General features: G+C 57.4%; 1 protein-coding gene across 4 annotated transcripts in view; it reads right to left on the bottom strand.

Annotated features, from left to right (window-relative positions):
• Window positions 1–23,045, bottom strand: part of PALD1 (phosphatase domain containing paladin 1) — a 75,951-nt gene that overhangs the window by 20,570 nt on the left and 32,336 nt on the right. For all 4 annotated transcript variants that reach the window (XM_040485272.1, XM_040485271.1, XM_040485270.1 and 1 more), the window contains exons 2-18: window positions 18,124–18,337; window positions 15,437–15,539; window positions 14,015–14,194; window positions 12,460–12,624; window positions 11,486–11,646; window positions 11,181–11,256; window positions 10,291–10,442; window positions 9,839–9,938; window positions 9,533–9,637; window positions 6,937–7,032; window positions 6,371–6,499; window positions 5,754–5,870; window positions 5,521–5,676; window positions 5,028–5,210; window positions 3,773–3,913; window positions 3,464–3,535; window positions 1,277–1,417 (exon numbers count right to left, since the gene is read on the bottom strand). In XM_040485272.1, the coding sequence (XP_040341206.1) occupies window positions 1,277–1,417; window positions 3,464–3,535; window positions 3,773–3,913; window positions 5,028–5,210; window positions 5,521–5,676; window positions 5,754–5,870; window positions 6,371–6,499; window positions 6,937–7,032; window positions 9,533–9,637; window positions 9,839–9,938; window positions 10,291–10,442; window positions 11,181–11,256; window positions 11,486–11,646; window positions 12,460–12,624; window positions 14,015–14,194; window positions 15,437–15,539; window positions 18,124–18,308 (2,262 nt within the window). In that variant the 5' untranslated portion in view covers window positions 18,309–18,337. The remainder of the gene's footprint in view (window positions 1–1,276; window positions 1,418–3,463; window positions 3,536–3,772; window positions 3,914–5,027; window positions 5,211–5,520; window positions 5,677–5,753; window positions 5,871–6,370; window positions 6,500–6,936; window positions 7,033–9,532; window positions 9,638–9,838; window positions 9,939–10,290; window positions 10,443–11,180; window positions 11,257–11,485; window positions 11,647–12,459; window positions 12,625–14,014; window positions 14,195–15,436; window positions 15,540–18,123; window positions 18,338–23,045) is intronic.

Here is a 23,045-nt window from a genome sequence, read left to right as displayed (position 1 = left end):
AGAGAGAGCGTGCACACACATGCATGTACAAAGGAGGGGCAAGAGAGGGGGTGAGGGAGAAAGGGAGGGAGGGGGAGAGAGGGAGAGAGACAGAGAGAGAGAGATAGAGAGAGAGAGAATCCTTAAGCAGGCTCCATGCCCAGTGGGGAGCCCCACTGGGGGCTTGATCTCATGACTGTGAGATCATGACCAGAGCCAAAATCAAAAGTCAGACGCTTAACTGAACTGACCTGCCCAGGCACCCCAACCTTTTAATTTTTTTTTTAAATTTTCAACATTTATTCATTTTTGAGAGGCAGAGAGAGAGAAAGCATGAGTGAGGGAGGGGCAGAGAGGGAGACACAGAATCCAAAGCAGACACCAGGCTCTGAGCCGTCAGCACAGAGACCGATGCGGGGCTGGAACTCACGAATCGTAAGATCGTGACCTGAGGCAAAGTCGGACGCTCAACCGACTGAGCCACCCAGGAGCCCCCACCTTTTAATTCTTATAACTTAAAGAGTTATTCAAACAGAATTTTTATTTTTATTTATTTATTTTTTTTTTTAAATTTTTTTTTGGGACAGAGAGAGACAGAGCATGAACGGGGGAGGGGCAGAGAGAGAGGGAGACACAGAATCGGAAGCAGGCTCCAGGCTCTGAGCCATCAGCCCAGAGCCCGATGCGGGGCTTGAACTCACGGACCGCGAGATCGTGACCTGGCTGAAGTCGGACGCTTAACCGACTGCGCCACCCAGGCGCCCCACAAACAGAATTTTTAACTGAGCAGGTCAATCTGGGGCCAGCCCCGGGCAGCACAGACATACACGGGTCCTGGGTGGGCAGCCGGGCAGCATCAGCTGCTAAAACACTGAACGGCTTCCCTGCAGGTGGTTCCGTGGCCACCTGCCAAGACCTTGGAGTGGCCCCATCTACCAACCTGACTCTTGCCCGAGACCCTCGGTGCCCCTCATAACCCAGGAACGGAAGGGTTAACACCCAGTACCACAGGGGTCTAGGACAGGGTGTTTGCTCTGACCGGCCACACCGTGACTGGTCCCAGGGCTGCAGCAGCGGTTACTCTGAATATCGCCGGTGCTGGACATCAAGCACTCCAAAGTCAAGCCAGGATGAGTTGGGGCGGAGGTGTTTCCATTTCACAGATTACTTGCAAAAGGCGAAGAAATAACTAAGAACTGAGGAGGGTCCCCCAGGATCCCTAGCCACCTCACACCCAGTCAAACACAACCCGGGCCGTGCACATGGGGAAGGACACCTGGGTCCGGGCGAGGCTCACCTGGCGGTAGGTGCAGATGATGATTTCCCGCAGGTGGTAGTGCATGGGCGTCATGGTCTCACTGACTGTGTCCAGGGCTGCATCTACCTCCTTCTTCACCTGGTGCCCAGCGGGCAGCAGCTGCACCACCTTCATCACCACCTGGGGCCAGAGGAGCACCAAGAAAACCAAGGAGGGTAGGTGGGGCCCCCAGCCCCAGGCTCACCCCACACTAAGGGCCACCTGAAGGTCCATTTCCAAGAAACAGTGCTGGGAAAACTGGATATTCACATGCAAGTTTAACTCAAAACGGATCAAAGAGCTAAACAAAGAGCTAAAACCATGAGACTCTTAGAAGAAACTACAGACAAAAGCTTCATGATGTTGCATTGGGCAATGATTTGTTAGATATGACATCAGAAGCAAAGGCAACAAAAGCAAGGACACTATCAACAGTGTCAAAGGGCAACCAACAGAAGCAAAGGAAATATTCACAAATCACATATCGGATAAGGGATTGATATCCAGAATACGTTTAAAAATTCCCATAATGCAACAACAAAAAAACCAAATCCAAAATGGGCAAAGCACTTGAACAGGCACTTCTCCATAGAAGACACGCAGGTGGCCCGTAAGCACATGGAAAGATGCTCAGCATCCCTCATCATTAGGGAAACACAACTCAAAACCACAGTGAGATGCCACCTCACACCCACCAGGATGGCTGCTATCAGAACAAAAAACAACAGGTGTTGGGGAAACGAAAACCCTGGTGCTTTGCTGGTGGAAGTGTAACATGGTGCCACTGCCACGGAACACAGCACGGAAGTTGTTCAAAAATTAAGCAGGCTGCCATATGATCCAGAAATTCTACTTCTAAAAGTGCAAGCAGATATTTGAATGGATATTTGTACTCCCCTGTTTAGAGCAGCATCATTCACAATAGCCAGAAGGTGAAAATAACCTGTGTCCACCGACAGATAAATTGATAAACAGAATGTGGTCTGTATATACAACAGAATGCTACCCAGCCTTAAAAAAAGTGAAATTCTAATAGATACTCAACATGACGGAACCTCAAGAACACCATGCTGTGCTAAGTGAAATAAACCAAACACAAAAGGAGAAATTCTCTATCATCCTACTTATCTGAGGTACCTAGAACAGCCAAATCCATAGAGACAGAAAGTAGAACAGTGGTCACCAGGGGCTGAGGGGAGGGAGGAATGGGGAGTTACTGTTTTGTGGGGACGGTCAGTTTTCGATGAAGAAAGAGTCTTGGAGGCGGATGATGGTAATGGTTGCGCAACAATGCGAAGGTACTCGGTGGTTGCACGACAATGCGAAGGTACTCGATGGTTGCACGACAATGCGAACGTGCACGACAACGCGAATGTACGCTTTAAGGCTGGTTAAAATGGTAAATTACATCATACATATATTTTACCACAATTAAAAAAACACAAAAATCTAAGAATCAGCACATCAGCGAGGGGAAGGAAAAGAGGAGTTTCCGGAGAGGGAACAGCATATGCAAAGGCCAAGAAGCTGAGGGAGCTTGACAAGTTTGAGGCCAGGGTGACAGGGAAGCAGGGACAGCAAGGCAAGAGCAATGTGAGGAGGCCAGCCAACCAGGCGGGAGCCGACCACAGCACCGATGCCAGAGAGCCACATGCCAGCTCTGAGCTCCACGTTCCCCGTCTGTAGGGCAGGGACACAGCCACCTACTTGCAGGGTGTCTGAATTGATGACACGTGGCAAGCGTACAATACAGGGCTGACTAAATTAGAAATGTTAGTGGCTATGCATTCAGTGCCCTGGATTGAAACGGGGGTGGGGCAGGACAGGCCCTGACCCCGCATCGAGGTCACCAGCCACAGCTGGGTCCCAAGTGCCTGTCAGGGAGCGTCGGTGTCACCCAGACAAGATGGTGGCCAGGCCCCCCCCCCACCCAGGGCGGAGCAGCCCAGCAGCAGGGCCAGGCTAGACTGACCCCGCTCTTCTCCAATCGCCATTGGCCAGGGCCCGGAGCCAAGCCCTGTGCTTTGGTTTGCTCACTGTGAAATGGGAGCAGGGGAGCACGGAGATGATGAGGTGGAAGAAGGTGACGTCATGAAGAGGAGCTCTGAGGATCCCCTGACCTGCCAGTGAGACGTGCCCTCTCCCCTCACCCAGGCGTCCCCCGGGGGCCCCTTGGGGCATGCTCACCTCAAACTCGCCCTTGGTGAACTTGGCATCGGGCACACTCACAAGCTCCTCCTCGCCCACCTCGGGGAAGCCCTGAGGGAGGACAGCTGCTAGTACAGGGAGCACCTCTGTCCAGGCCACGCCCTCCCGCTGCGGGGAGTCCCTTGCCGGGGGTGCTGCCAGCCCCACGTGCCCTCTGCCCAAGACTGATGGGAGAGGCTCCAGGACCGCTCCAGGCCCCGTCTCTGCCCCCCACACCCTCCTGCCGCAGCCAGCGTCCCTGGACCAAGCCCCACCCTGCCCCATCCACACGTGACAGGCCACGCATACTTGGATGTGCCAGAAGGCGAGCACAGCCACCACCATGGCGGTCGTGGTCCGGCCCTGGCCGCTGAGGCAGCTGAACACGAAGCCGGTGCCCGCGTCCTTGGCGAGGGCAGCCCGCAGGGCCTCGAGCAGTCGGTCGAAATCCTGGGTGGGGAGACCAGGGGCTAAGTCGGCAGGTGCTCGAGGCCGCAGGCTCCCAACATGGCCCACCCCCCCCCCCAAACGGCAAATCCCAGCAGCTGTCCTGGGATACCCCGTGCCAGGTTCTGGGTCAGGCTCACAACCTGTGCGCTCACCACTCAACTCACCACGTGCACGTAAATGGCCACACCCCTGTGTACCGTCACCCCTACCCCAGGCGCCACGACCAGACATGCGAGCAGACACACACACACACACACTGCCAGGACACAAAACGTGTATGCCACTCCCATGAGCTGTGTTCCCAGGCCCTGGCCCTATTGCCTCCCTGGGAAGGGCCCAACCCCGCGACCCAGCCCGAGGGCAGGGGTCTGACCTCAGCAGAGCACTGCAGCACATGTCCACCAGGGGGCGACAAACTACGGGCCACCAGACCCACAGAGGCAGGGAATCCAAGCCCCAGCTACCACCTACTACAGGGTACACGTCAGAAGTCCCCACACACCCCCGGCACAGAACACACTCCGCACGGACACATCACCAAACACCAAACACATCGCACAGCGACCCACATGCCGGAAGTGGTGGGCACACCCCCCCCCAGATGCATCCCCCGTACCTTAAAGACACAAACCACACAGACACCTGCAAAGACACAACCCTACGGAGACCACGCCCACACAACCCTGGTCATACGCCAGCACTCCGCAGCTCCCTCTTCCACAAACCCCGTACCCACACAACAACACGCGGTTCCCCAAAGGCACGTTCTCCACGTATCCCCCGGTAAAGACCAGAAGAACGTCGCAGATTCCACACGAACACACCCACCACACACATACACACACTCCACAGTGACACCCACACCCGCTCCAAACACGCCTCCCCAACAGACGCACATTCGCCACAAACACCTGCAACACATAATAAGCACACACGCACATACAAGCACATGCAGACGCGAAGCTGTGAATAAACCACCTGGGCCAAATCTGAAGGCTGAACGAGCTCTCAGGCCCCCAGGAGAGCTGTGCCCACAGCCGAGGCCCAGGCCGGAGGGGAGGCGGGAGAGGGCCGCCTCTGCCCCACAGAGGTCCGGCCTGCGCAGCCCCCTCACCTCCTCGCAGGGGGCGCAGAAGTCTGGCACGGGGATGCGGTGGTAAGTGAGGCCGGGGTAGGCCCCACGGTGCTGGGCGAAGACCTCCCGTGTGGTGAGGCACGTCTGGAACCTGCGGGCCGGTGGCCCCCCCGTGCCTGGGAGAGGCGTACTCAGGTGGGCCTTCAGCTGGATCTCCAGGTGCTAGGGGAGGGTGGGACAGAGGGTCAGGCCACCGAGGCAGCCTCCAGGCCACCCCGGAAGGCCAAAGCCTGCCATGGCCAGGACCAGTCCCGGCTTTGGGGAGCAGCCCTGCCCTGAGCCTCAGGGGTGAGAGCCAGACCCAGAGGCGGGGAGAGATGGCCGAAATGGGAGTCCTAAATCAGCCCCTCCCTGAGTCTGCTCTTCCTGGGGCCTCAGTTTCTCCATCTTACAAGAGGAGCATGGAACCTTCTGAAGACCCTGCCGGGGGAGGGTCCGAGGTAGGGCCGTGCAGAAGGCAGGACGGCCTCACCTCAAGCTGGTCAGGGGCCATGGGGGGTCCAGGCCACCGCAGGCTGTGGGTGTGCCCGTCACACTCCAACACGGCCTCCTCCCTCAGGTTGACCCACACGACATGCTTCAGCTTCCGCTTGGCATCGGTCAGGTAGGCCAGGATACTCCCCAGGGCCTGGGGGGACAGGAGGGCCATCAGTGAAAGGGCTCCACCCTCTCCCCCGAGCCCCCTGGGGCCCCTGGGGTGCCCACCTTGGCGCTGGGCTGGGCTGTGCCATAGATAGGCATGCGGGGCACCCGCCGGAAGTTGGCCACGTCCATCTCTCTGACGGTGCTGAGTGCGTCTGGGGAGATGAGGTCGTCCACCCCCTGTGGGGAGAGCAGCAAGCCTGTGACCGCAGCAGCTGCCTTGAGACTCAGGGCCTGGCCCAAGGCGGGCAGAGGCGGGCTGGGAGCAGCACTTTACGGTTTACAAAGCACTTTTGCACACTTGGAACTTCGTCACCACCCTGGCAAGGAGCAGAGCGATACTGGCCACCCTCCGGATGAGGAAGGTGAGGCTCAAAGATGAGAGGCCGGTGGCAAAGACATCAGAACCAGGTTTCCTGACGCCCTGTCCCAAGCACCTGGGTTTGCGGAGGAGGAGAGGGTACCACAGCAATGGCCAAAGCGGCAGATGCTTCTTGGGGCCTGAAATCAACCCACGTCACCCATAGGAGGACTCTGCCACCCCAAAGGCCATCACCCCTTTGCCTCCTGTGAAGGGGACCAATGTATAACCAACCCAACCCCTCAGGAGTCGAGGGCGCACCGGCCCCGTGGCCAGCCCACACCCATTTCTACGTCCCCGGACAGCCGGCCACACTCACCAGAGAGCCCTTAGTGAGGAGGTCCCCAGGGACGACAGGCCCCGCTGAGCTCAGGGTCACAGGCAGGCGGTACAGCTCAGGATGGGCACAGAGCCAGCGGCTGAAACTGAGGGCAAAGGCCAGCGGGTACTGCAGCCCAAGGCGGAGAGAGATGGGAGTTAAGGGGCACGAGGCCACCCCAAACTCTCCCAGCCTGCCCTGTGGTGGGGGAGCCCCCAAGAGACATCCATCATGGTCCAGGGCAGGGGAGAGAGGCTGGAGAGAGACGACCAGGAGGTCCAAAGCAAGATCCTTCCAGGCTCTGATACCCTGCCTCAGGGTACAGACACGAACCCAGGGCAGAGAGGTGGGCCCGCTCTTTGCCTGACCTGCTCTAGGACCACCACTCTATCTGGTCTCTCCTTGCCTCCCCACACCCACCTTCCTCTGCGACCAGCGCACACGTCCCCATGCTCCTCCCCCGCTCCATCGGGGTCCTTGGCGACCCCATGCCAGTCACCGCGGTGGAGAGGCCTGGAGGGACCCCAGGAGAAGGGGTTGTGGGTCCACTCATTCCCCAGCCCCACCTGCTCATGGAGATAGTAGTTAAACAGGACCAGGTAGAAGTATCGCTCCAGGCTCTGCAGCGCCCTCTGCCGGACACCATGCTGGCTGCTGCTTCCCTGAGAGGAGGTGATGGGGAAGAAGGGCCGGTGGTAAAGAGGGGGCTCCTGGGGCCACCCCGTTCCCACCCCCAGAAGGGCAGACGTTAAGCCTCTGAAATCCCCAGGACACAATCTCCCCTCCCTTTATGACACAGTTCTGCCAGGCTGGAAGTTCTTCCAAGCGTCTAACCTTATCCCACTTGCTGGGATTCATCTGTGGCCCCGGGGAAGCCGCTGGTGACTCCACCAGGACTACCGCTATCGGAGCAGGGAGCCTCCCCCACAGGTTCTGCGCCCAGAAATAGGCTGGGATCCACTCCCATTCGCACCAAGGCCACCCCTATTGCAGGGGCCGTGCACGATCGTGTTGAAGAAACAAGTAGATAAAAACACCCTTCTGTAACCAGAGGCCCTCCGTTAAGAACCGTGACCTTCCCCACAAGAAAACAGAAAGACCCTCACAACAGTGCTCCAAGGGGGCCATTATCATTATCCTTACTTTACAGAGGTTCTGAGAAATGAAGTGACTTGCTCAGTCACACAGCTGTGGGCAGGGAGAGCTGGGTCCCCAAACAAATGTCCTAAGCCCAGCCCAGCATGCTCTGGGTAGGGAGCTGTCAGAGAGAATCCCAGGTCCCTCTCTTCACCCTCCAATCTCAGGGTTCTCCTGCTGGGTCAGTACCACCTTCTGGAGGGCAAGCGAGATTCATGGAGGCCCGAGAGAAAGGTCATGCCCTTGGATTACATTTAATCCCATCTTTGGCAATCTAGGCCAGAGGTCGGCAAACTTCTATTTCTATAAAAGGCCAGTAAATATTGTAGGGTCTCTCTTCCAGCTGTGCCACAGATGGTCCTGAAATGAACGGGCAAGACCATGTTCCAATAAAACGTATTTAACAGGGGCGCCTGGATGGCTCAGTCAGTTGGGCGTCCGACTCCTGATTTCGGCTGAGGTCATGCTCCCAGGGTCGTGGGATCGAGCCCCATGTTGGGCTCCACACTGAGCATGCTTGAGAGTCTCTCCTTCCCTCTACCCCTCCCCTGCTTGTGCTCCCTCATGCTCTCTCGAAAAAAATACGCAACAAAATAAAACTTATCTACAAAATCAAGGTGGCAGGTTGCATTTGGCCTATGGGTCGTCATTTGCCAACCTCTGATCTAGACTAAGGGAGAAAAACCTAAATACAGAACAGCTTCATTTTCATGAAGTTATCTTGATGCAAAAGAATTTGCACTGATGGGGCGCCTGGGTGGCGCAGTCGGTTAAGCGTCCGACTTCAGCCAGGTCACGATCTCGCGGTCCGTGAGTTCGAGCCCCGCGTCGGGCTCTGGGCTGATGGCTCGGAGCCTGGAGCCTGTTTCCGATTCTGTGTCTCCCTCTCTCTCTGCCCCTCCCCCGTTCATGCTCTGTCTCTCTCTGTCCCAAAAATTAAAAAAAAAAAAAAAAGTTGAAAAAAAGAATTTGCACTGATGAGCAACTCAACTGTCTCACAGGAGGGGCCGATTAGTAAACCACGGCAGGTGACATGCCAGGGACATCTGCTCTGTGCCAGGCTCCCTGCTAAGTGCTTCATGGCTCTTACTTTGGTGGGTCCTCACAACAACCCTATGGGGTGGCTATGATTAGTGGCCCCGTTTTACGAGTGGGGAAACTGAGGCACAGAGCAGTTAAGCAGGTTGCCCACGCCCACACACCTGTAGGTGGCACGGCCGGGACCAGAACCCAGGTGGTCAGGCCACAGCCCGTGCCCTTGCTCACCCCCGGCCAACAATGGTTGAGCCACCCAATGGGCTTAAGTGACACAGCCAGCAAACATCTCGAGGACAATGACCAGGGATGCATGAGAGAGTGAAGGGAAAGGCAATGAGCAGGACACAAACCGTCCCCCGGGCCCCCACACAAGATCATCACAAAGCACATTGAAGGAAGCCAGCCCCAAAGCCGCACAGGGATGACGGGTGCCTCTTTTCCTTCTCTAATTTCTTAATTTTCTGTACTATACTATTGCTTTGAAGAGATACGTTTTTTTTAAGTGTTAAGGAACAGTCTCTGCAGGCCTTAGATTCCTTCCACGCGCTGTGCGCAAACACTGTCAGGGCAACCCCCTCTCCCCAGAGCGTAGGGACGGGGCCGCGGAGACAGCCCAGGGCCCGTCGCTCTTCCAGAAGCAGCGCCCTGGGCCAAACCCTGGCCTCCCCAAAGACACAGCGAGGGACCGATTTGCAGGGGGAGCCATGAGCAGTCTGGGAAGTCTCTGGGCCCAAGAGGCCCCAGGCACCCCCGCCAGCAGCCGCTTCCTCCATCCTGTTTATTCTGCAGCGAGGAGACCTGGCCAGGGAAAGTAAACTTCCACTCTTCCTTGTCCGTCCTTCCTGCAGGCCCAGCTCCTCTATCAACACCTCTCCTCTCTGGGAGAAGAAGCGACCAGGAAAAGTCCGTCGGCAAGAAACCAGTCAACAGTCCTACCAAAATGAGGTTGCAGGACTCAGGCAAAAGCAGACCCTCTCTGTGCCTCACCTGGGCTGGGCCGGCCGGCCGGACACTTTCCAGCTTCCTCTGGTTTTCCAAGATGGCCTCCTTCAGGTTATGCATCTCTGCACAGGCGGTGATGGCTCTGTCCACCTGGCGCCCCGACCCGGGCAGAGAGGAGGGGAGGGCAACAGGGAGGGAGCGGGGCGGGGGAGATGGCGGAGACAGACGGGAAGAAAAAGGGAAAGACCGGTTTGCCTAGAAGGGGGAGGTGTCAGGGGAGGAAGAGAGCCCAGCAGGGGAGCAGTGAAGGCCCCTCCACCGCCCTGGCCGGCCGCCAGCCCCCTCACTCACCTCGTCCACCATCTTCCTGCCCTGAGGCACCATGTGGAGAAAGCTCTGGATCACCTGGAGCTGCTCCATGGGCAGTGGCTTGGTCTGCAGGGGGACAGCCCTGACAAGGAAGGGGTCAGTAGCACGGTCAGTGCTCCCAAAGGCTTCGACTCCTGTCCTCCTCTTGACACGCTTCCATTCACGTGGCCGCTGAGGGGCACCGGGCTACAGGCTCCAAGTCTTCCTCCCCATTCAGGTTGAAGGAAGCAAGGAGTATTTTCCCTACTGGGGAAACTGAGGCCCAGAAAGGTCAAGCGACTTTTTTCACGTGACTCAGCAAGTCTGCGGCAACCCAGGAAACGAAGCCCACACGCCCCATCTCCAGCTCTGGCCCTGGGTCCTTGACGTGTCCCCAGCATTCTGGCAGCCTGTCCCCTCCTCCACTCATCCCTGCAGCCCCTTGGGACACTCACTCCGGCCTCGAGGCAGCCCGGCTGTGGTGAAACAGGATGAGGGTACCCAGGGTCATTCCCAGGTTGGTCCTGCCCACGCCTGTCTGGCAGCTGAAGAGGAGAGCAGGGGGAGGCCCGTGGGCATCTCGGAGCGGCAGCAGGCTGGGGGTCTCCTGGGAAAGACCATGACCGTCGGCAACAGGGGGACCTGAAAACCCCTTCTGCTGGGGCCCAAGTCAGGGGAGGGGGTCGTGACATCAGCCCACCCCTGCCCCACAGTCTTGGGCAAGGGGGGGCCCAGACAGGCAGGTGGCTCAGCCTCTTTTACTAAACTTCAAAGTCCGAGCTGTTCCCACCTGCCCCTGGGGAGCGCGGCCCTGCGAGCTGGTCCTGGAAGTGAGACTGCCCAGGGGGCCAGGCCTGTATCTAACAAACCCCCCACCCCATGAGATGCAAATTAAATAAGGTGGCCTCCCGAAAGGGCTGGAGAAGAAACACCACCAGTACTCAGGAAACATCAGCTCAGAAGCCTACAGATAAGAATTCTTTAGCTACGGTAACTTGATGTCTAGAGAGGTCAGGTGATTTCGTCCAAGCTCACACAGCAAGTTAGCAGTTGAGCCTGCCCAGAGCCCAGTCCCTCAGACCATCAATGCTTGGCTGGCCTTAGAGAAGATACACTCCCACACACACCCCACACAGAGATACACACACACACACACACACACACACACACACACACACACACACTTGACCTCCTGCACAACACAGAAGGGAGCCTTCCTCTGAGGAAAGCCAGAGGCCACACTCGCCCTGAGCATCTCCATGGAGACAGGGCCTAGACACAGACCTGCTCTCCAGGGACCTGTCCCTACTCCATGCTCCCACCACCCCCTCCTACACTGACTTACCCGAAGGACGCTCACAAAGGCATCAAACTGGGCTTCCAGGGGGGCCCCCTGCTCTGGCAGGGGCAGGCGGTGGTACCTGCCAGGTGAGGGGGGAAACCCATCAGGCAGGCCACCCACCCTGGGCATCCCCCCGCCCCCGCATTCTTGTGGGAGAGAGAGGTGTAGGGAATCCCGCCCAACCTGCAGACGGTGAAACTGAGGCCACAGCTGGAGAGCACGGCCAGAGAACACCCATGCCCAGCACACCGCCCTCCCGTGTGGCCCCGAGTCATCTGGTGACCCCAGGCGGCACCGGCCCTCAGTACCTGTAGGTGGGCTGCAGGAAGAGAGGTCGCTTGAACACCTCCTCGGTCACGTGCACATCGTCCTCACCCCGGATGGCCACAGCATGGGGCTCCCCCAGCAGATCCTCAATATTGTGGTACACGTGGTACGTGTTCTCACTCAGCTGGGCAAAGTCATGGATCTAGATGGAGGAGTGGGGGCCAGAGGGCCATGACTGACCTCCAGGCCCCTCCCGGCCTTCCTGGCCGAGCCGTAGAGTGAGTAGACCACATGGAGGCCCCGGATCGGCTGCTCCTCCCCTGGCGGGAACTAGCTGGCCACAGGTGCTCTGTGCTCTGGGAGTCCTGACGGGATGGGGGCGGCCAGTGGCCTGAGGGTGGCCACTACACGAAGGTGACGTGGCCCCCACCGGGACCAGGGAGGAAGTGCCCTTCCCAGTGGGCTGCAGGAATCAGCTAAGCCATCACGCTGAAGGACAGGGGGCGCGCAGTCAGCTGGGCGCTAGAGGACACGAGGCCTCACAGGGAGACGGGGGACAACCAGGTTCCCGCCCATCTGGGGCACTGTGACCGAACACTCCACTTCCACACCTCTGCGGTGGGTGTGTCGACAGCCTCAGGAACCTTGACGGGCCTCTGTGTCGTGACGGAGGAGAACAGAGGCCCCTCAGAATCACACAGAGGCCCGTGGAGAGGAGACACTCACCCGGGCCTCACAGCTCACAGAGGGCTGAACCTCAGCGTTGGCACTCCTCGGCTAAATGAGGGTGCTGAGTGTGGAGGAGGTGTGCGGGGCGGGAAAGGGGCCCAGGCAAACAGAGCCGGGAACAGCCAGCCCTTCCTCTGGCTTCCTGGGAGCTGGCCCTGCAGACAGCTGCTCGCCCAAGCAAGGGAGAAAGTGGGGGACAGCAAAGCTGGGCTGGGGGTCAGCGTTCCAGCTCAGCTGCCTGCGGCCTACCGGGGGGGAGGGCCTCCTCCGAGCCACTGACCCTCACCTCCTTCCGGATGGCCAGCTCCAGGCTCTCTGCCTGGATTCCAGGTCCAAGGCCCTGCAGGTTCTCACGAAGATTCTGCTTGTCTCGAGGTGTGTAGGGCACGAAGTCCTCACCAGCACGCAGGAACAGCACGGGCTCCTCCCGCACGCAGAAGATGACGCACTCCTGCCAGGAGCCGAAGGAGGAAGGAAGCCGTCGCCACTACCCAGCACGGGCACCCGACCCGCTGCCTCACCCCTGTGCCTTTGTGCAGGCTGTGCCCCCCTCCTCAAGCGCCCGTCACCCCACCCTCTCCCTGTGACATGAGGCCCGGCCCCCCCCCCCCCAAACAAAGCTCAGTCCAAAGGCCACCTGCTCCCGACGCCTCTCCCTCTCCTCGGGGTCAACAGCCCTTTGTCCGAAGCCATGGTGTTAATTCCTGCTTCGTACTAGCATTATCAGTGCGTATGTCTCCCTTCATGGCTACAGGTTCCTTACAAGCGAATGGTATCCTGGTCATTTCCACATCCCCCCAGCTCCTGGCGCAAAGCCCTGGAGAAGCCAAAGGCTCGGTACACACCAGGCGAAAAAAATGGATGTCTCCCCGTCCCCCGTGCAGTCATTCACTGAACACCTCACACACGGAGGGAGGTAAGCAGCCAGACCCTTCCCCGTGGGCCTTGCCATCAAGCTGGGAAGACGCGAGCTGCACGGGGCTCACACCCCACCCCACTCTGGCTCACTCGAGGACTCTCCAGCTATCCCAGGTCAAATCAGACTCGGGCTGCCCACACTGAGCCTGAAATCACAGTGGACCCTCAGCCTCTGTCCTGCAGACACTCAAAACCCCACCTCGGCATCAGGCAGGAAAGAGGAATCATTAAAAGCTGCCATTTCGAGGGGCGCCTGGGTGGCGCAGTCGGTTAAGCGTCCGACTTCAGCCAGGTCACGATCTCACGGTCCGTGAGTTCGAGCCCCGCGTCAGGCTCTGGGCTGATGGCTCAGAGCCTGGAGCCTGTTTCCGATTCTGTGTTTCCCTCTCTCTCTGCCCCTCCCGTTCATGCTCTGTCTCTCTCTGTCCCAAAAAAAATAATAAACGTTGAAAAAAAAAAAAAAGCTGCCATTTCGAGTCCAGATGTCTAGTTCGGGTCTTGGGGACACCACTCATAAGCTGTGTCATTTATCCTCTCTGGGCCTCGGTTTTCCCCTCTGTGAAATGGGAGCAACCACCCCACCTTCATAGGGTTGACGTGGGTGTGACTCTTGTTATGACCTGGACCCTATTGTCACCCTGTCACCCTCTCACTTCTCCAAGGTTCTCGAAGTGGGGTGTGTAAGGGGCTTCTGACCTCAGGGCTCCCATGTCCACACATTACAGGGCAATAAATATTCACCCAGAATTTCCCAACCATGCTGATCACGGTGACCATCATGGCATTCAAGGCCTGGCAGAGCCTGGTCTGGGTCACCAGCCACCATCATGTGGCCGGGCCCCTCCAGAACCTCTGAAGTTGCAAAGGAGTCCCTTTGCCAGACTTGGGGGGCTAGACCCTGCCTGGGAAGCAGTCATACTTACCCTGTGTCCATCCTCCTGGAGTTTCTGGAGGACCCGCCTGAATCCGGAGAGGGTAGGTTGCCCCATGCCGAACACGGTGAGCCCACCCCGCACCTGCCGGAAGTTGGGGGCCCCACAGCTCTGCACGGTGCCCAGAACATCCATCTTCTCAACAACATCCCGCACCAGGAAGTAGCGACCCTGGCAGGGGGAGAGACACGAGGGGTCACTCAGATGGCTCAGGGACATCTTCTACAGCCCTGTCCCAGGCCCCAGAGGATGAAGAGCAGGGAGATGGGGCAGGGGACATGGTCTTCAAGTTGTCTGCAGACTTCCGGAAAAGACAAACAAAATATGTGACCATCTGTGATCCCAGGAAGGATCTCATCTAGCATGGGAAAGGGAAAGACAGCTCCTCCTGATGGAGAATCAGGGAAGGCTTCATGTAGGAGGCAGCATCGAAGCCAGGCCTTGAGGAAAGCAAGCAGGGAGAGGCATCTTGCGGCAGGAAACGGAGTCTGACTCTAGGGTGGCATCCGAAGCTCTCCAGGAGGAAGGCCTATGTCTCCCTCAGCCAGTGGAAGGGCATGGAGAAGGGGCCCAAGCAGGGAGTCACAGCTGGGGCCCCAGGAATCAGCGAGAGGAAGACTAAACTAGCTCCTTCCTAAGGTCCTGAAGTTCTGAGGCTGCCCAGGTCTCTCCCCTCCCCAGCTGGAGTGAATGGATGCAATGACTGCTGAGTAGAAGGTGGGGAGGGCAAGAGAAGCCAGGACGGTTCGTTCCTGGGCACAAATGAACTCTGGCATCACCTGTCCAGGCCCCTGCCTTCAGTATGACCCACAGGACATTGCCTGACCGATCAGAAACGGAACCAGTTCTTCCAAATGCCAGAAAATCCCAGCTACTCTTTCAACAAATATAGCCTAATCGGCATGATTACTCATTCACTATTTATTGAGCACCTACATCGCTAGAACCAAGTACCGTTCTGGGGCTGGGGGCTACAGCAGTAAACCAGAAAAATGAAAAGTCGTCTGTCCTTGGGGACCTCGCTTTCTAGGGGATATTGGAGGGGGAAAATAGCTAAGTAATAGAAGTTCTGGAGCTTCGAGAACGGGATGGAGATCCCCAGGCCGAGGGGAGCAGTGTGAGGCCCGGTACCTATTCTTCCGGCTGCTCCGAGGGAGGGGTGCGGGCAGGCGAGGGCCAGGCAGGGACCTGGCAGAAGAGAAGAGCAGTGACCCCAGACACCAGAGGGTGAGAGGAAGTGGGTGAGGACTCCGGAGGGTGGGGTAAGGACATGAAGCAGAGAAGGGGCCGGGGTCGGTGGGAGGTGAGGGGGTGGGGTGGGGGGGAAGGAGGAGTGAGGGAACCTATGAGGAAGGAGGACAGGATGGGGGTGGGAAAGGCCGCCGGGGGAGGGAAGGGCAGGGCTGACCTCACCTGCACCAGGTAGTGCTCAGGGGTGGCCTCTGAGAGCCGGCCCAGCGTGTAATGGGCCTTGAGTAGCTCGTCGTGGATCTGGAACTCCTCCCTGCAGTTGTACCTGCCAGGGCGGAATGGAGCCCAAGTCAGAAAACCTTGACGATCAGGGTACCCTCCACCCTCACCAGACCCCTCAACAAGGCCACCCCTGTAGCCCAGGCAGCTACAAGTTTGTGGCAGAGGCGGCCTGGTGTCCCCAGTACAGAAGCCTGGAACTGTGATTGGCCATCCGGCTGAGGACTACATTTCCCAGCGTCCCTTGCAGCTAGGCTGGTCATGTGATTTAGTTTTGGCCAATAGGCTATGAGGAGAAGTGCTGAGGGCAACTTCTGGGTCACTCCCTTAAAGGGAAGGTGGGTGCCTCCACGCTAGCGTCCAGAAGAGATGGTGAGAAGCAGATACTGATGGTGGCGGGGCACCGACAGAGGAGAAGCCTAGCTGATCACAAAGTGGCCATTCCAGCCTGGCGCACCTCCCGGACTCTGGTGCAGAGAGAAAGGCCTTGTTTAAGGTCTCCAATTCGAGGGTTACTTGGCGCCCCCACCGTCTCTGAGAACAAGCCCGCAGCGCGGTGAGGTGGCTCAGGACCCTGGCTTTGGGTTTCCGTGACCTGGGCACGAACCCAACTCCACCACGCGGTCATTTCTTGGCTTTGGAGTTCCTCACTCTCTCTCTCTGTGGCTCCGTTTCCAGTAATTCTCAGCTCCTAGGGCTGCTGTGAGAATTCAGTGCACTGCTGTGTGGGAAGTGCTCAGCCAAGGGCCTTGGGCACAGTAAGCGCCTATTGATACAATAATTCTTACTAGTAGCCCCACTACCTCCGCACAGGGCCATTTCAAACAAAACCCAGGGGTACAAAACCAGATTTCTGCAGATGCTAAGCCAGGGTGGGTCTGTGCCCTCAAGACACAACACGCTTCCGTGCTGATTATGACAGTGAGACGGCCTCCCGGCACTCGGGCCCCGGCGTCTGCTCTCTACGAAGGAACTGCACCTAGGAAAGGCAGGGCGGAGGAATGATTGGGGCAGGGGAGCACTCGACGAGAAGTCAAGAGACCGGGGATCCCGCTCCCAGCTCTGCCTCGTCTCACCGCGTGCTGGGCAAATCCTCTACCCCCAGAAGCTCGGTTTGGGGTATTTAGATCCAGTTTTCACATCTGATCGGAAACGTGTTAGATCAGGAGCCGGCAAACCTTCTGTATCGAGAACTGGGTAGTAAATAATTTTGGCTTGTGAGCCACACAGTGTCTGTTGCAACAACTCAGCTCTGCTCCTGAAGTGTTAAGCATCCATAGATAGTATATAAATGAATAGGAACGGCAGTGTTCCAATAAAACTTTATTCACAAAAACGGATGCGAGGTGCGATTTGGCCCACAGGACACAGTTCACCAGGCCCTGTGCCGGATGATCTCTAAGGTCCCTTGCACCCAAACACACTACAACCCAAGGGGTGCTGTGCTCACGCTGGCTCCAGGAGGCATGCATAGTCCCACTGTGGCAGATTTGTACAGCAGGCCCGTGACCTTCCTGAGCCATACCACTTGGTTAAATATTCTGTACGTCAAAACCCACATAATCTGATAGGAAAAATGAGACCCAGAGAGGGAACATGCTTTGCCCAAGGGCACAGAGCAAGGCCCAGGATGTGTGTCTCCTATACCGCCCCTCAAGGGCCAAACCTAGATGTGTCACCTCTGACAGAGAGAATACACGTCGAGTCTCTTGTATGCAACATCTCTTCTTTTCCCCTAATCATGAGCACAGCAATGGATGATGACAATCTTCCTGTCAGGCCCCAAAGCCAGCAGGCCGGATTTATCATTCCCACCCCTCGGGTTTCCTTACACAGAAAGTCCCATCTGCTGGGTCTCTGCCCAGCTTCTGTGTGTGGAACAGAATTCACCCTCAGCTCATCATGTCCTACTTCCCGCATCCTGGAGGGGCCCAGAGGCAGAGTCCATTAAAGATAAGGCTCCCCGAGTCACCGGGAGACAGACCCAATGCCTCTTCTGCCCCCGGGCCTCTGGTTCACAGCACCCCCTCCTTCAGTGACCCCACAGGGCAGGCAGGGTTGCAGAGCCCCCTTCTTGGCCCTCTTCCTCTGGATGCATGCAGTATATCCAGAGGTCTCAAAATGTAGTGCCGGAACAAACCCTCAGCCTCTTCCGGGACTGTGCCTGAAGGACCTAATTAAGAGAGTTGACCAACAGCTCCCAGCCTTTCAAGCCATAGCCCTTTAACCACCTGGTATTAACCTCAGTTTTGAACCGTAATTACGAGCTGCGGAAAAATAAAAGTCTAAATTCTATGCGTCTAAGTACATCAACTCCCTTTGAAAATGTTCAGCCACAAATGATTTTCAAAAGGGTGTCCCCACCCCACCCCCACAGCCATTCCTCCCTCACCATGCTTCTAAGCCCTGTGGACAGGAGAAGTAACACGAGCCAAGAGACACTCGACAGAGACCCGCCCAGCCACTCGCTTGCCGTGTGACTCCAGACCGACTGCGCAACCTCTCTGGGTCTCAGTGTCTTCATCTGTGAGGGCAGTCTGTAGACTAGGCGTTACATGCCACCACCCCTCCAGGCATGTCTTCTGGGGACACGGCCACTCTCCCCCCCCCCCCCCCCCCCCGCCACTCACGTGATCACGACGGGGGCCACTTTGTTGGGGATGATGGACTTGGCTTTACTGTTGTGCAAGCCTGTGGTCTGGAAGGAGTGGACACTGGGTGAGTGCTGACCGTCCATCGGGCCACCGCCCTGGAGGCCCTCGAGGGGGGCACCCGCCGAAACCGTCTGCTGGGCTGTGCTGGCCGTTGTACCCATAGTCTGCTGGAAGCCTCAGGCCCCAACACCTGTGGGATGAGAGGGCACGTGGTGGAGGAAGGGGTGGGGAAATCCACAGCAGGAGGGGACCTGGCCCACCTGTACCTCCCCTGCATAGACGCCAAGTCTGAGGCCCAGCGAGGGCCAGCTCTCCCTGTAGCTGGAGACGGAGGGCAGGTGTGCTGCCTTCCACGCGTTTGCCGAGTGCCTACTATGTGCCTGGCCCTCTGCTGCTGCTTTGGGAGGGTGACGGACATAACAAGATAAACACACGGCCCCTGACCCCTTACAGTTACACTCCTCTGGAAAAAACATGACTGTTAGGAAGGGGATAACCCTCCACACCAGGTCAGGACCTAGGGCTCTGAGTGACTGGGCCAGGCCCTCCAGACACGGGGAAGTGGGAAGACTGGTGGGGGGGGGGGGGGGCGGCGGGCGGGGGGGGGGCCAGCAGGTACAGAGGGAAGTCAGGCTTGGATTTGAAGGGTGTGGATGGGAACAGGGTTCAGGAGGACACTCTAGGCATGAATATCACAGAATGAGGCTGGGGACATCCGGACAACATGAGCTTTCAGCAGATCAAGGGTTTAGTGAGAGCACCAGGCCCTTGAACTTGACATCACGGTCATCAATACCACCATCAACGGCCAAGGCTTCGGCCCTGCATGAAGCAGGCTGGACACCTGCTAGACGCAGTGACTCCCCTGGTGGGGCTCTCTCCCAGAGAAATACTGAAGGACGTATGCAAAAACCAGGCTTCGAAGATGGGTCGCTCCCAGAAGTGTTGGTTGGCAAAAGACACAGGAAACAACCTCCAGCCAACAGGGGTTTTGTTGGGTAAAGTACGGGACATCTCTAAGGCGGAAGGCTAAGTGGCCACTAAAAACATCATCATGATGGCTTTGGAAAGACATCTAGGAAACAGGGCTGCAAGGCAAGGACTGGCTGCCATCCCATTTTAATTCATGAAGGCGTATCAGCAGAAGAATCTGGGAGATATCCATCAAGATGTTATTTGGAGTTATCACCAAGTGATGCAATTATGGCTAATTTGTGTCTTCTTTTGTTTTTTCTCCTCCGAACACTGGGTAATAAAGTTAAGGCCCACTTAACACAAGTGAGAGAATGGCTGGGGAAGCGGCTGGGGACCAGTGAGGGGCTGCTAGAGGGCATGAGAGGGCCTGGCCCCGGTCGGAGAGCCACAGTGCTGCTGGACAGGCAAGGGGCCGGGAATTCTACGTGGCCCAAAGGGAAGGCGTGGGAGACAGGCTCGCAGAGCTCCGAGGGTCCAGCAGCCCTTGGCCGTGGTGGACCTGATGGTCTAGGATCAGGACAGGAGGGTGCAACCCCCCTGCCCGCCGTCTCAAAACCGGGAGTAGCACCTCAGGAAGGGGATGGCAGTCAGGGGTCAGCGGGTCAGTCTGGAGGCTGAACTCACTGTGCCTTCTCTCCCCCCGGCCCTGGGGGAGTACTCAGGCTGCCCCTCCCCAGAACCACCTAGACAGAATGACTAGACTCATCCACCCCTCCTCCAACCCTCCCAAACCACCACCTGTCCCTGTCCCTGTCCCTCTCCTGTCGGGAAAGGGTTGCTTCTCTCCCTCCGGCCCAGCCTTGTCATCTTTGAAAACTCCCAGCAGCCATGTGACAGCCTTGTTAACACGCACACCTTGTGTTTATGAGAGTCCCATCATACAGGGTCCAATTTTTCCCTCCCTCCCTGTCTCTGTCTCCTTCCCTGCCCCCCCTCCCCCTCCCCCCTGTCAAAAATGGAGGGGATGAGCCTCCGTTCCTAAACAGAAACACAGGCTGCTCAGATTGCACGAGTGGGCCCCAGAGCCAGAAACTTCTCTCCACTTCACCTGCTGTGGCAGGCCCCCAACACAGCTCACCCAAGTTCCCCAGACCCCGCCGGGCAGTCTGGGCCAAGGAGGCACAAATAGGAACAGCCTCCTCCAACAACAACATGGGCGACGGGACACGGGAAGGGCCTACAGGAGGCCGCAGCTGATCACGGCTGCCCGGCCACGGCCAGGCCCGGCTCCCTTCGTGCTGAGCTGTGGCTGGCCCCCCCCCCACCCCTCCTACCCTGCGCCACTCCCACGGCTCCAGCCCCAGCCACCCCTGTTTTTCACGGGCTCCACGGACGACGCCAGGCCCCAGCTGGGGCCCTAGAAGGACATATGTGCACAGCTGTAGGCTCCCAGGTGGAGGAAGGACAATATCCTTTGAAAGTTGACCTGCTTCCAAACAGTCTAGAGGAGGGTGAAGCCCCGGGATCCCCAGGCTTCCCGCTCTACACTCTTCCCCTGAAACCTCCCCACCCTGCCTGGAGCGCGGCTTGCTAACTAGCACAGGGGCCTCATCCTACTGGCCACGTGCTGAGGGGCCCCGGGCAACTTCCCCACGTCCCCATCTGTAAAATGACAGTGAGGGAGGGGATGGCCCCAAAGGCTCTTCCAGATTCACGTGGATCTGGCTCCCAAGACAGGCAGTCCCGGTGGTCCCACCCCTACTGTGGCAGTGAGCACAGGGGGAGGGGGAGTTGCTGGGGTCCCGGGTGCTCAAACTTCTGCTTGGGGGGAGAATGGGGAAGGTGGGGTGTGTGAGGGAAACTGAAAGAAGTGGTCCATGAGCCTGGATGGTTTCTTAAGAATTCCACTAGCCCAGCACTTCCTTCGATCGACGTGAAGGCCGTCCCCATCGTGCTGCAGAGGTCAGGACACGGGAGCCAAAGAGCTCACAGGCAGGTTGCATCACACGGCCACCCAGGTGCCCCCAAATTTTATTTTTTAAAGACACATCAGTGGGGCCCCTGAGTGGCTCAGTCGGTTAAGCGTCCGACTCTTGGTTTCAGCTCAGGTCATGATCCCAGGGTCGTGGGATCGAGCCCTGTGTCAGGTTCCACGCTCAGAGATTCTCTCTCTCCCTCTGCCTTTGCCCCTCTGGTGCTTTCTCACTCTCTCTCTAAAAAAGTAAATAAATAAAATTTAACCTTAATGTACCTACTGGGTGATCTAGTTAATACGATAACAACTAACAACCTGTATCATTACATCACCAATTTGTTTTTTTTGTATTTTGATAGCTCTCTGAATGCAACTTACTTCCCTCTGTCATCCCATATATTTTGTGCACTTGCAAACAGTCTGAAAAGGGGGTCCGTGAGTTTTTGCCAGATTGCTAGGGATTCTTGGAGAAAGAAAGAAAGAAAGAGAGAGAGAGAGAGAGAGAGAGAGAAAGAAAGAAAGAAAGGGGGAGAGAGGGAGGGAGGAAGGGAGGGAGGGGGAGGGAGGAAGGAAGGGAAAAAAAGGAAGAAAACCATAATTTGAGGGAAGAGTATTTCCCACCAAACACAGGAACTCTTTCACCTTCTCCTTTACTCCTGTTTGTTAACATGTCGAAGCATCTACGAAGCACCAACCACCCAACAACCCTGTAAGGTCCAGCCTCACTGTCCATTTTCAAAGGAGGACGGCTGACCCTTGGTGAGCGGTGGCGTTGGGAAGGGCTCCTCATTGCTTTGCCTCCCTGCCTCTTCACAGCTCACCCTGAGAGCAGGAGCTTGCCCACACTGCCCCCTCCCTCCCTCCTGGATCTGTACGACCCCCACTCATCCACTCCATGCTCTGCCAGAGCACCCCAGACACAGCCTACCCAGAGAGGTGGAGGGATGCATGGTTTCCCACGGAGGGAGTGAGGACTCTGGGACCCACTGCTCCCACAGAAGCCCTCAGCCGCCAGCTAAAGAAGCCACGGAAACATCTGGGCTACGGCTATCACGGCGTTTGAGAAAGTCCCCCACACAGACATGCACCCTCCGGCCTCCACACCCAGTCATTCTCGAGAAAAAAGAAACAATGTCCGGAACCCTTGGCAGAGAGGTGACCTTGTTCCCCAGGAAGAATTCAACTTTAGGAGCTGGAATATGAGCTCTGGCTCGTCAACTACCCGCCTGATGCTACAGCGTAAGTGCCCAGCCTGCGGAGTGATGAGCTTCTCGCCAATGGTGGTATTCAAGCCAAGGGGGTGCTGCAGATGACCACTCTGGATCCTGGAGTAGGGAGGACAGGCGAGAGGTTCAAGAGCGGATTCCCAAGGACACACCCCGTGAGTCCAAGTCTGTTTCTTTTCATCCAGTTTTTGGTAGAACTGGATTGCCACTATTCTGGTCTCAGTTTCCCCATCTCTAATCCAAAGCTCACAAGCCCCCCCCCCCCCTTTTTTGCCCCATCCTGGTGCAGCAGCCGTGACCTTTAGGCTTGGCAAACCCCGCGGGCTTTTCCAAAGCACAGTTTAGCTCTTGGGACCGAAGCGGAAAGCTGCATGTGAGCTATGGACCCCAGCCACCACCTGGCCCTGTCCTTTCCCCTGCCCTCCCTGCCCACCGGGATGGACCTCAGACCCCCTTGCAAAATCTCAAGTCCCACTTTAGGAAAAGATGTGCCTACAGGAGCCAACACAAATGACTGTCACCACGGACCCCTAAAAGCAGATTCAGAGCCGGCTACACCCCTGGAGGTCAACAAGTCCAACCCTCTCTGTCTACTCACGAGGAAACGGAGACCCAGAGTGGGAAAGTGATGTCCTCCAACTCACAAGGACAGAATTAAAACCCAGAGCTCCTGCCTCCCCACTCCAGGGCTCCCTGACTGGGCCACACTGACTCTAGACTGAAGCAAAGGGGAAGACCGCTGTGAGCATAGGGAGATAACATTGAGTAGATAGTGTACAAAC

This window comes from Herpailurus yagouaroundi, unplaced genomic scaffold (genome assembly GCF_014898765.1).
Source record: "Herpailurus yagouaroundi ecotype Mexico unplaced genomic scaffold, PumYag 163, whole genome shotgun sequence".
Classification (NCBI taxonomy): domain Eukaryota; kingdom Metazoa; phylum Chordata; class Mammalia; order Carnivora; family Felidae; genus Herpailurus; species Herpailurus yagouaroundi.
The sequence above is the reverse complement of the archived record's forward strand: the minus strand, read 5'-3'. Positions and strand labels throughout refer to the sequence as shown.